Source organism: Chamaea fasciata, unplaced genomic scaffold, assembly GCF_029207755.1.
Source record: "Chamaea fasciata isolate MVZ Bird 193981 ecotype frontalis unplaced genomic scaffold, bChaFas1.0.hap1 SCAF_1, whole genome shotgun sequence".
Classification (NCBI taxonomy): domain Eukaryota; kingdom Metazoa; phylum Chordata; class Aves; order Passeriformes; family Sylviidae; genus Chamaea; species Chamaea fasciata.
Genome location: NW_027094086.1, coordinates 111,558,870 through 111,572,681, shown reverse-complemented (window position 1 = coordinate 111,572,681; position 13,812 = coordinate 111,558,870). Strand labels below are relative to the sequence as shown.

General features: G+C 41.7%; 1 protein-coding gene across 1 annotated transcript in view; it reads right to left on the bottom strand.

Annotated features, from left to right (window-relative positions):
• The window catches only part of TRIM71 (tripartite motif containing 71), a 54,947-nt gene that overhangs the window by 9,070 nt on the left and 32,065 nt on the right, over positions 1-13,812 (bottom strand). The window contains exon 2 of the mRNA XM_066193896.1: positions 4,677-4,844. Within this exon, the coding sequence (XP_066049993.1) occupies positions 4,677-4,844 (168 nt within the window). The remainder of the gene's footprint in view (positions 1-4,676; positions 4,845-13,812) is intronic.

The following is a 13,812-nucleotide window of genomic DNA, read 5'->3' as shown; positions in this document are numbered from 1 at the left end:
TGAATGGACCACAGGTATTGAATAAAGAATATTAAATATACACTTTCCTATCTCAGTATGGAGGATTTGCTGTTTAACCATTAAGGAATTCAAGACTAAGTTAACCCAACTCAGAGGGGAACAAACAGCTGAGATACCGCTTCTCTGACAAACTCCCTTCTAGATTTCAAAAGCACATTAAATACAAAAAATCCTGAAGGAAACTTTTTGGTATGTCTCAAGTTAGCCCGCTTCCAGCAAATGGAAGATGTTCCAGCCGTAAGCGGTTTCTTTTCAGTTCCTTAAGACATGAAAAGATACAGTGGGCTTATTTCACTGAACTTTTCCAGTTACTGTGTCAAAGCAGGATAAAACAACCAGGACGTAAAGTTGGTTTTCCCCAGCATCAAGAACTGGATAGACTTCCTACTAATGTTCTTACACTAGAAAAACTAACTGGAAGATCCTACATAATTGCAGTGAAAGGTACCAGGATTAACAAGCTTAGCAGTGAATTTGCAGTATACTGGTGCAGCTATAGCACAAATCACAGTAGCTGGACCAGTTTAAAGGTTTCGGTCCAATGCATAAAACACTAAAACATCCTCACTTGAAGTTCCTCACAAAGATAATTTTAAAAAAAGCTTCAATGGAGGGAGGGTTAGAGGCCAGGTTAACTCATGCCAGATACAGCTAAACAATCATTTTGGTTTGTACTGCAAGAACAGACTTTTTGCCTACAGTTTTAGGCAGAACAGTAGTTTGGACAGTGACACATGTCAAATCCATCTTCCCCAATAACCATCTGCTCATATGCTGCACCGAGGAACTCACTGAAATTCCACACAAAACAATGACTATAAGTACGAAGAAATTCAGTCTCTTGATATAAATCCCAGCTTTAGAAAAGCACAATTGACTCCATTTTGTTGACAAAGCTTCATTGCAGATTCTCAAACCTCGAAGCCTGACTTCAAAGCCATGCACAAGGCTGCCTGAGCTAACTCAATGTGACAACCCCAGAACGATCCCTTGCAGCACAGCAGTGCCATCCTTCTCAGGTGTCGACCTCCCAGCAGCACAGATCCATATGGAAACCCACAGGGAAGCTCCCACCGAAGGGCAGAGGCTCAAGGCAGCAGATCAGCTTCCTCCTCTAGCCAGCTGAGTTTCTTACAGTACCCCCTCACCCCCCGAAAATGTGTTAATCTATTTCATACCACTTCCCCCACAAATTTGGGAGGGAAGCTCCTAAGCCTTTCATGATAGATAAGAGAGCAGCTCCTGCTATGTTCTGCACATGACCAGTCTCCGTCTCACCAGGCAGTGAGAAGCCTGCATGGTCAAGCACTCCAGCAAAACCAATTATAGGTTCAGATAAGAAATATTTTGCTTTGCTTTCCAATAAACCCACATTTTAAGACATCTGAGATGAACAAATTAAAATGTATTTTAACATGTTCACCTGTAAATTGACCCTAAATGAACATGAACACTCAGTGCTTTAGTGTTATGCAAGTGCATTAGATTACATGCATACATCCATACATATATACAGTTACACATGTATAGATGTATTTTAAGAAGGTGACATTTTGAAGAAGCCATCTATCTTTCACCATAACAGATTTACGTTCAGTTTGTGACCTAGCCCTTGGAAAAAATTCTGAAAGAAGACAGCTAAGTGTGCACTTTCATGAGGTAAAACAAGGCAGCGGGACATGCTCCCCATATAGAAAGGCAGCAGTCCTGATTCCTCCCACACCATTTATCCAGTGTCAACTTTGGCTTTCTTATCACCCTGTGAATCAATCTGAGTCTCTGAAAAGGCTGGAAAAGTATCCCAGCTAGGAGTATAGCTTTCTGCTGAACTAAGAAAGAGTCCAACCAGCAACCCAGTTGGATGCTGCTGCTGCTTCATTCCCTGGCACCATCAACAGTCCTTGCAGCATTGCAGTGAACCAGCCAGGGGGCTGACCCAGCCAAAAAGTAAACTCACAGAAAGGCTACCTTTTCAGCTGGATCAGTTCACCACACGGGCATGGGCATGAGTTCTCATGTTAGAGACAGGCTCAGGAATGCAGTCCAGGACCATCATAGCACAAGGAAGCATGGGAGGCTTTCCATTGCTGCAGAAATTTCACTGAGGAAAAAATAGCAACCTTCTTGCTCTCAGGCTTGCTCTTTCTTACAGAGGACTTCAACTTCCTTAAAAAGTGAGGTTTGGACTCTTCTGGAGTGACAGACTACATCAGGCTTCAGTGGATCAAGAGGTTGAAATGTATCCCAACTCACAGCATTTTTTTTAAAAGTCTGAAAAACAATCTTTCCTCCAAAGCCACAGGAAGAGCTTAAATAAACATTTCTTCCTAAAAGTCTTCAACTTTGGTTAACCAGATACTCTCCAGCCAGTTGACTCATGGCTTGATTTCCTCTCTCCTGCAACGCCCTTCAAATTCCCCCTTTTCCCATTCACTCCCAACTACCCCTCCTCATCCATCCTCAACATCTCCTGTCAGGGGAGCTATCACTTTCAGAGCCTATTAAGAAAGGGTTTATGGTACAGCAGTATGTATCAGTCCCACTAAGAAGTGTTACTACAACATATTACTTTGCAAGCCTCTTAAAGCTCCAGTCTTGTGTTCCTCATATTACAGCTTGTACTGGCATTTAATTCTCTGTTGACTATTTCCATACTTTTAGGAAAACCACTCAAGCCAAATTCTTTTAATTTAGAGACTACTTATTTTAGAGTTTGTTTTGAATTCATGCTGACATGCTGTCTCCTCCCTAGGATAAACATACAGCTTCACAGCCATGTTTGTCCCAAGAACAAGGAGAGCTCTGCTCCATTAAAATTTTGCGTTGAGCACCTCTGCTCTTAACAGTGTCACATGCTCTTCTGGTTGCTGCTGATGTTAGTGTAGCTGGCTTGGGCTGACTAATTTTCACATTCCTGCACATGCACACACAGATTTCCACCCTGTTAACCTTAACACTGGTCTGTCTGCTCACTAACTACTCTTCTGTGCAGTGGCCCAGACTAAAAACCCCACTAAACTAATGCAACAACTCAGTTCTTGAAAACATGATTCATTTTACAGATATTTACACAAGCTGCTCAGCTAATACTTCCAAGACAGACTCTTAACCTGGATGGGCTGTAGCCAGACCAGAGCAAAGCTGCATGACCTAAGTTCTGTAGAGGATATGAGCATAGCCAGTACCATGCAACTTTTACCTGTACCATCAAGTAACCATCAGCTCACCCCAATGGCAGGAGCCTTCAGCATTAAAAGCCAGAAAAAGATAAGGGAGGAATGAGCAAAGTAAACTCAGTGGGAAGAAAATCAGGCACAAAAGCCTTCATGCAATAGTAGCAGAGTGGTGCTCCATGGTCTTCTGCTAGTTTCTACTCCAAAACACAATCCTGAGATGATTTAGCTGTACCAGTTAGATGATTAAGAGCCCTGGAGGTCAAAAGCAGTAATTTAATTACTAACAGGCAAGCCCTTGTCTAGGACAGCCTGGAGAAATTCAGAACACTGCACCAGTGATAGTCTTTAAACTAGTATAATTCCTTCCTTCTTGTCCTTTTGGGGGATGTGTGAAATGTATGGATAGTGCTGAAGAGCTTTATAACCCAGTTGAAAACAAATCTTGGAAGATGCTACGTTTTCCAGGATTCTGCCTGAAGCTGGAGTTTAAAGTTATCCATCCAGTTCCAAAAACTTGTTGTTTACTGTGCTGCTGTAACAAGTTAACACAAGAAGCTGAAGGAAAATGTCAACAATTGATTACGATCTATACCAACATAAACTATTATCATTCCACTGGTGTAAAGAGTTAATGACAGACTAATTAGTTGCTCTTGTCTCACAGAACAAGCTTAATTCCCTCATTTACTAGAAACAAGCAGCAAAGGGAAGACAATGAGCTTTGGGTTATTTTGATTATTGTTGATACCTTGCATGTGTGCCAGGAAAGCTCACCCAATTTGGAAAGTAAGTTAACTCCCTATCCATGACATTCTACAAATGTTTACTCAAAAAAAAATTCCTTCTCTAGTTTGAAGCACTGTACTACTTTCCTTCCAGCCCTTGCCAGGTATTTATATTTGTACTATAAAACACAGCTGAGGTAGAGCAATCTAATAAGCAGACTGTGCATCTGTGTGTGCAGAGCAATCCTCACATGAAGATAGATCCTCTGCACATACAGGTTAAGGAATTTCACACCAATCCAGCAGCTGATTAGTACTTTGTATTTGGTGGCAACACTGAAGACATAACAAGAGTCAAAGGTAGGCAGAGTGATAGAAGCTATACAGGCAGGAAGATGCTCAAAGAAAGTCCCAGTCATAAAAACAAAACCAGGTTTGGCACTGCCACACAAGATCTGAGCTTTCTTGAAATGCTTCACAGTCAAGTGCAGTTGTACAGAGCTTCATATATATTGTGATTTACATGACAGGATTATGCTGCAAGAATGCAAAACTCACATAACAGCACTTTATTTTCAGCTCCACCACCACTTCTGTCAGAGATCTGAGAAAACAGAAGGGGTGAGAAGACTGACAGCAGAAGCAGAGAGCTTTTTGCCTTGACACCTTGCCCTGCAACAGACAAGCTGGGGAGGGGGGAGAGGGGGGAGAAGAAGGAGGGGGAAATAAAGTACTCAAGTTGGGAGTATCTTACTTGAATAGCCTGTCGTCCCTGCTGAGCATCTGCCAGGAGCTGAATGGTGAGAGTCCTGGAGTCCTGTAGGGCGTCTTGGAGGTAGATAAAGCTGTGACCCACATGTCTTCCCATGGTACATTCCCGACATATGGGGACAGAACAGGTATCACAGTAGAAATGCAGTACCTGGAAGCAGGGGAAAAAAAATTCTCGCTACATAAAGAAGAATTGAAAAGTAAACAGAGCCAGGATATGTAAAAAAAAAACCAAAACCAAAAGCTCAGCTATAAAGGAGATGGTTAGATGCAGTAGCAATAGGCAAAGACTTCACAATAGTTCCTCCACAGCTATCCTTCCAAATCATTCCCTAACAGTCAGATGGAAGTGTCATTGTTTTCTTTGCAATACAATACTAGGAAGAGTGTCCACATCAGCTTCTCTTAAAGAGCGGAAGCCATCTGCCAACACTTAGAGATTGGAGATGGCATCTATGGCAAGTTTCAGGTGAAGATTTTTCCTGCAAATACAAACACCAAATTCTCTTAAGTGGGCCATTCAATAATCAATACACTGGAGAGCTGCAACACCAGCACACCCACTGCTCACAAGGGGAAAACCAACCACGCATGCCAAGAACCATCCTCTCTTTTCAAAATATGCAGATTCCTTACATTCAGGACAGCAACAATATTAGTGGCACCCCTGCCACTTCCATCAACAAAGCAAAAACCCTTTGCTATGACAGTGTTTTCTATGCTACTGATGCTTCGAGATGCTTGAGTTGAAAAACAAGACTGGAACTTTATCATGCCCATCAGAGTGTTCAAATGCTACAGTGACTTGTGGGTAACCACTAAATCCCCGTTCTGTTCACAAAGCACTGCCCAACCCTACATTCAAATCACAACTTAGACCAAGATGTTAGCCTAGAAAGCCGGGTCCATTCATCAGCTGTAGCTGCTCCCATTCCATCCAGTAGAGGGAAGTAACACACAGAAATAGCAACTTCCATGGAAGCCTGTTTTCTTAGAGAGAAGCAGAAATCGGGTCTCTTAAGTTGTTTTTTTTCCAAAGATGCAAATGAAGGAGCACAACACTCCAACACAAGAAAGTTCTGTATTCAAGTCTTGCTCTTAACTACACACACTATTTTTCTTAGAGTGTAATAACAGAAAATCTGTATCACCATGGAACAGTACAATGGCATGAGGTTTCATACAACGAACAACTTTTACAACACCAGATATCTGAAGCCTACCTCACAGAAAGGAGCAAGAGCAGAACAAAGATTGGACAAGTGTTTGATATGCCTGTCTTCTCCCAGCTGTCATCCAGCCACTCCCGACTCCAGCTAACAGCTCGTGATACAGTGCATAACATCCCCCTTACCCTTCTCCCTCAAAAGCAAGGGGAAGGACCAGGACAGGTGATTCCCCTGAATTGCCTGGGTTGCATAAAGTGACATTTTAAGCTCCTATAAGCGCAACAGCTGAAATGGTATATGGATTAACTTCTCAAAGGCGTATGTGTGTGTCCATGTGCACATGTCAGATTTTACTAAAACCTGCCCTTTCTTTTTTTTCTGAAATCGAGTTCTACTGTAGAGTAACTGGGACAGACTTGTGTTTGCTTCTGTTCAAATACTAAATCTTCAAGCAGTGTCTCAGACTCCTATTTTTTCCAAGTAACAAAATGCCTTAAGTCTGAAATGCATTGTTCAAACACATCATCTTCTCAACTAGAGGGATCCTTGTCTTTACACTGCGGTTGTCTAAGTATGTATACAATGTTCACTTGCACATAAAGTTCTGCAATTTTTCTGTTGAAATTACAGGGAATGTTTATTACATGTTGCTGAATAACTCCAGTTAAACAACTGAGAAGTTGAGAGAGAATGAAAACCAAGACAAGGTATCAAGTTAAGTCATATGAATCTGATATACTTTAAAAACATACAGCAGGGATTTGGGGCCTCAGTCAAACAGAGCAGCTGAAAAGAAAATGGTGACCATATGAACAGAAGACCAGAAGCAAGCTAAATCTATGGCTTGTCCTCCACAACAGTCAATACCAGAAGCAAAAACTCGGTCCACTCCTGCTGCAAGGTAACAGTATCCACTAGGTAAAAGAGTCACCCTGCTGTTCAAGTCAAAGAAAAAAACATGCTTAAACTGTTCAGTTGCCTCTTGCCACCCACCAAAATGTGGTGGGAAACATCACTCCTGAATTTAGAATGAAGAATGACAAGAGCCATATTCTCATTTAGGAAAAAGGCAGATTACACAGGACATGGCAGGGAAGGTCTTGGGTAAATACTATAGGGTAAATGCTATGCCATATATAATACTTTATATATAAATACTTGGGTAAATACTGTACTATATATAAGGCCATTGATAAGGCCTTATTTATTTCTTAGTCAAACAAACAAATAAAACAAAAAAGGCAAAAACAATCTAGATTTAAAACAGAGAGCAAAAGAGTTACCAAGCTTGGACAAAAAGAAGTAGCTATGCTGGTCTGATCTCCATCACTACGCTTTACCTTAAGTACACAGAGGGGAAAATCACAAATGCACCAGCCCTACTGCTCTCTGTGGGGAGGGGAGCTAGCCAGCTAGCCAGCAGAAGAGCACTGAAGGAATCAGCTTCAAGGTGAACTAGCAACTCCCTAGAAACTCTTTTCTGGGCACAAAGACTACTAGAGAACCCCCAAACCTGGCAGGGGTACAAGGGCAGTTCTCCTCCTATGGTCAGTGTCACACACACTCATCAGGAGCAGCCGGCAGGCTGTACATCAGCTCTACCCAGCCAAGGGGGCACGCTCCCAGAGAATAAAGCTGGGATGTCTCTGGCTGTGCAGGGCACAACAGTGAGGGGGGGTTGTGCCAGCTGGGCTGATGGGGCTTGGGCACAGCATCCAACTTGCCTGTGCCTGCAGCCACAGCCAGGAGTTTATTGTTAAGCTCAAGCCTGCTCACATCCCAGTCCCTAGGTCATGGCCACAAAGGTCACGTACTGCTAGATTAAGTTTCTATGCCTGGTTCTAAATAGAGGGGGGTGGGGAGAACAGAGCTCCCCTTTCCCCCCATCCCCCAAACAAGCAACTCCCTGAAAAAAGGAAAAAAAGGATGATCATACTGAAGCTAGGTGTAGGACAATGCACAGCTGTGTTCTCAGTTCAGAACTGATGCACACACAGTGCACCCGAAGCACTGGCAGAGACCCCCTCCTTCCAGTTTCAGCAATGTGAGATGCCTCCCCACCTTTCAGTTCACTGCAATGCCCCTGCCCCTTCCCTGCTCATTACAGCACAAATAACAAGATTGGTCTTGAAGTGTGGATGGGCAGGAGAAGTAGGAGGGAAGAGTAAGACTAAGTCTTCCTTAGAGGACAGGACATCAGCTTACACTCAGTTAATAAACAAATACCACAACCACCACCTCAAAACAAAACAAAGCAAAAAAACCCCACAGAAACAAAAAAAAATCAACAGTACCTATAGGAAAGTCCTAAAAATTTTTCCCCCCTCTCTATCTGAAGAGGCAGAGATGATACAGCCAAAAGATCCATCAAGCTGTAAATTCATTATTGTCCTGTTAATTTCACTATTTACCCAAACACAGGAAAAATTGGTTATAAGCAAATACCTTCAAACAATGCTGGTTTTTCCAAACCACACGAATGCCCTGATGGGCAGCAAGGAAAGAAGTATGAAAGCAGAGACAGATTTCTCCTTTCAAAAAAATTTATAATCTGCGTAAATTGCATTTAATGATTTGTTTCTTTCTGTAGTAATTATTAAATAATTAAATAAAAATGCTGTTTTTAAGATAAAAACCAGTGCCCTACAACATCCTATCCAGTACAGGGGAAAAGATTAATAAGCAAGTTTAGGTCTTCTTTTTTTTTTTTTTTTAACTGCTCTACTACATTAATTAGTATTTTAGACTTTCCACCAGAATTAAGCAAAGAGAGAAATCAGAAGGAAGAGGGGACTAGTTTTAGAGATAGTTAAAAGTGATTTATTTTAAAATAAATCAGCTATGGGTTGATTATTTCCCAAACAGGAAATATTTCCTGAATTGGTGGCATACAATTTTAGACACAAAACAATAAAGGGAGCCTACTTCAATTTAAACAGAATCAGTGAACCATGTTACAGGGCTATTCATCTTTTACAGCCACAGCAGCCCAAGAAATACAACAGCAAGGCCATAAATGTGATTGCTTCAGGAAAGGCTGTACAGTGCACCGTAAAAACATTTTACAACAGCAGGAATTCCTGGGTGTCGCTCTCCCCATTTTTTGGTCCATCTGCTTTCAAAGGGGGCAGGGGGATGGGCAGAGATGTTGTTAAACGTCCCCCGGGACTGCACAGCAATCAATCATCATCTGATGAATGGCCACTAAAGTTAAACCCTGACCCCACTCCACAATTCCCACACCAGCCCTTCTCTCCTTACTGCTGACCAGCCTCCAGCGTGCCCCCCCACCTTCCAGCCCTCACCAAAATTTCCCAAATACCAAGCCCAGACAAAAGCAATGGAATGTAGTAGGCACCACGACAGAGGAGAATTCAGCAGAAACAGCATCTGAGGAGGCTTATCCTCACACTGTGTTTAAATAAATGTTCTTTCAGCAATACTCACGGGGCCCTTCTCCTCCTGGCTTGCAACCGCTTCATTTCTCTCATTTTCAGAGCACATGTGCACGCAAATGGACAATAAAGCATGGGGAATCTAATCATGTTAAAAATTTGTTTTTTGTCATGACATTTCAGTATCTTGCAAGGATTTAAGTCTACAGTGTTAAGAGTTTGTACAAGGCAGCAACACATAAGGCCACATTATTTTTAAAATACAAGTCTGATGCTCTCAAAAGCTACCCTGTAATCTTAACCAACAATAAAAGAAGTCTACAGACATAACAGTAGCCTCTTGGTTTCTACTTCTGGAAAAGTTTCAGTATGGTACTTGTAAGTTAACTTAGGTTGATTTTATGATTTTAAAAAATGTGACTATAAGTTTAAAGTTTTCCATTACTAAAAGTGTTTTATTATCAAGTTCCCTTGATAGAACTCAAACACCAGTGGCTTTGTTAGGTAGTGTGTAAGGCTTAGATGACCAAGTTTAGTATAAAGCAATTTTCCAAGGAATTTTGGTCCTACTTCCTCAGCACTCTGGGGTTGTTTTTCTCTCTCTCTCTTTTTTTTTTTTTTTTTTTTTTTTTTTTTTTTTTGCTTCCCTCCCTTCCTGAAGAAAAAGCAGCTTCCCTGCATGCAGCAATTATTTATCTTCTTTTTTTCTTTTTTTTTTGAAACAGTATACAAACGAACTAGACCTTCTGAGTGGTGTAGAGTTTGATACAGATAATTGTTGCAGGTTTAAGCAAAAATAGGTAATATTTTTACTCTGTAGGAAACTGGTCCTTAGTTCCCACCTCAATGGCAATTTGTGACAACTTGATTCACACCATGATGAAAGTAGTATATTAGGAACCTTAATTCAAAATTTGAGTGCTAAATAGAAAGACTGAAGACATGGGCAAGTCACATGATACACATCACAACTACAGGCAATTTCCCGGTATACCTTAAACATTTGGCATTCAGAGATACCAGTTAATGATCAAATTGCCCCTAGAACTTGTATTTTAACTTGATGCTCTGGAGCAGAAGAAACCATCTTAACACCGATCTTCCTCTCTGCATACAGTGGTAATGGGAAATCGCACACCAGTTCCAGAAGGTCTCCACAGCAGACAACAGAGTTACTTCTTGAACTTAGCTCAATATCCTAATAACGGAATTTCCACAAAAGCATGGGCACTTTGAAGTGTTCCAGCCCTATCCTACACAGGGCACACAGCATGCACAGGTAGCTGTCCCTCATGGCAATAGTGAAATTATTTTACTATTACCTTCCTTTGTCGCTTGGATGAACAGAGGTCGGGTTTGGCCCATTTAGAAATTCATCAAGTGCTAGAGGATCATTCAGCCCTTCTGTTAATTTCACCTTGATTTCCTTATCCCACCTGGAATAATAAAAGCCCAGCTAACAGACGACTTGGCTCATGCAGGTCTGTTTATAGAAAATAAAGCTGTAATTCCACATGCTTTTTTTTCCAGCACTACTGTTAGTATCCTTCCCTCCCCACATGCTCCAGTGGGTTCTGCTCCTTGTTTCTCAGCCACACAGGTATCTCTTGGCCCAGCACATGAAGGGAAAGGAAGCTCACAAATAAAACCCCCAAATGTGAAACCACACACAGCTCAAGGCTGTCATTTCACTCCATAGTTAAACTGACAGCTACTCTGTAAGGAAGCCCTAAATCTCCCCGGCCCTGCTCCTATCTCCCTCCCTTTACTGATCCACTCTCAGTGAAAAGATTTGGGCAGCTTTACGAAAAGCATAAAAATCATTTTTGAATAAACTATTTTTATCAGCTGAGCCTGGGATCAGCAGATCAGTATGACCAGCAGAAGGAAGGGGGAAGAATCCATAATTAAGGGCATAGAGACATTTGATGACAACTATCTGGTACTTTGCCAACCTCACAGCTGGAAATCAGTGTAAATCTTCTCATTGATAGCATTCGTCTCAAGTTCTAACTGGAAGAGAACAGTATTTAACTGGAGTTGAGTTAAACAGGCTGGTAAATCAAACAGATTACTATACTCTTAAAATTCCTAATGTTTACCATCTTCAATCCTCCTGTGATGTCATGAAGCCAGTAAAAACAACTACGTATTTTAGAGTGGTGACAGCACTGAGTCAGTCAAACCATCCAGGTTAAAAGCAAAGTTTTTTGAAAGAGGCATAGCCCATTAATCACTTTTAGAACACCCAGTGGGTATTAACAGTCAGCTGGGAGGGGAGCAGAGACCATTTAAGTTGCCTTTGCTAACACAAACAGCACATGCAAATTTAAATGGTTTTGGGGTAGAAGTGACAATCAAGTTCCACTTCACTCTGAAGGGCACATGATCACTGGAATGGTGTGACAACAGGCTGCCAACTGGGCCAGGAGACAGGAAGTCACACCTTTGACAAAGCTGTTTTAAGGGCTGGCTACAGCCTACTATGAAATTGCATCCTCTGTGTTTTAAGTTAAAATCTTACAAATGAAACTTCATGTGATGACTGCAGCTTCTGGTTCTAGGCACTCACCCGACACTGCAGCTTTCCAAGCATTTCTCATGGCAGCACCTCTGCCAGATGCACTACGCCCCCATTGATCCACTCTGCTTATGGAGGGAGCACCACACACCAGTCACTGGACTTTGCCCATCTCATCAGCTAACTTTCTAAAAGCTCTTGGGTGCAAAGTAACTCAGTCAGCCGATCTAACTCACCACCTCAGAAATTCCAGTTCTTGATGGACTGGAAAGGGCATATTCTTCCAACTTGACTCATTCATCCAATTCTTCCTAAATAGGGATAAGCAAGGCTTAATACTATTTCAATGTTAATACTGAGGTAATGCAGGTATAACTATCCCAGAGTGGACTATTGTTAAATTATTACATAATGGCCAGTCGACATTCAGCAGTTTTCTTTTAAATAAGTTGTTTGGAGTTGAAAAAAAATCCACCTGTATTTTGTTTTGAAAGTCACATCTGTTTCAACATTGAAGCAGGTAAAGTAGCCCGTCCAGAGGAAGATGCAATGGTATCAGTAGCTACTAGATTACTCAGCTCAAGATAAGTCACAGCTCTTTCACGGATTTCAATAGGGGAGACCAGCCTGTCCTTCAACATGCAACTCATTAGCTGTTTAAATGCAGCTTCTGTGCCAAATCTGCATGACATGAGTAGCAGCAGGGTGGTCTTGGCACAGGGGACAGTGGGTGGATCTAAATATTCAACAGTTCAAGCATGCAAGCTAATAAATAGCCTGCTGTGGTAGCTGACAGGAGTGGGTCAGGACGGTTCTACTTTCAAGCCCCTCTGTCCAAGGCACTGCTGTGAGTCCCTGCAAATCCTCCACTGAGACTCAGTAAATTCTTCAGCTTTCTGAAAGCCAGAGTGTCTTATTAAAGTTCTGATCCGAAGCTTGGCCATGATTTCAGTGATGCTGTAAACAGCAACAGGTTGACAACTTCTTTGCTACTGCACAAGGTGTTTTGTATCTTAGAAAACCAAACGTTAACATCTCTACAAACTCCTTATGTAACGCGTTCTCCCCTTTCCTGCACAGCTCAGTGTAAGAGGTTTTGAAAATTTTCCTTCTATGCACAGAAAGGGTTGGACTAAGAGACAGGGTACACACAAGGCTCCTGTGTCATCTCTGTGACTATCATCATACAGGCCTCACCTCTCAAAATCCATATTCCTCAAATCCATGCTGTTTCCATACCATAGCACAGAACACTTTCTCTGTTCGGGTCCTTGGCACCTGTTGATCTTCACATGGAAATAAGACAGCAAGGACACCACTATTTGTCTTGCAAACAAGTACAGATTTTTGTCTCTTATTATACTGGAGACAAACCTCTTTTTTCTTTTTTTTTTTTCCAACTTGATGGGGAAAAGGAGTGGGAACTGAAACAAAACAACCCCAAAGTTCCCAGATTTCACTCAAGGGCAGCTAGTCTTCATGCTGAGGACAAACCAATTGAGAAACAACATGTTAAGCAGATGGGTTGTGTGCAGTTTGACAGAGAGGCTTCCCTGATCCCAACACAAACATGTCTTGAGTAGGATTGATTTTCGTATACAGCCAGTCTCTAGCCAATCCACCACTACCTAACAAAATTCACTTTGATGCAACTGATTCCCATTAATATTGTTAGAGGGCTTCTCTGGGGGGTCAAAATGCCTGTCAAGCTAGACATCTTAAATTCATAATGTTCCAACTGCTAGGGAAAAACTGAGTATGATACGAAAGAACACATTCATCCAGATAAACTTCTGATTTCTCTATTTGAACTTTGTGATAGGTTCTACTTGAAGGGTTTTTCTGGGTTTTTCAAAAATTTTATTGCATGAGGTGGGGGGGGTGCTTGTGCTGCTTTTCCCTTTTTGTTGTTGTTTTTGGTTTTTTAAGCAGTACTAGAAATCTTGATTCAGAACAGTTTTGCTTCAGAACACGAGTTTGGACTTACTCTTTCACACCGTGTAATGCTTTAACTACATCATCCAGTTCTCATCT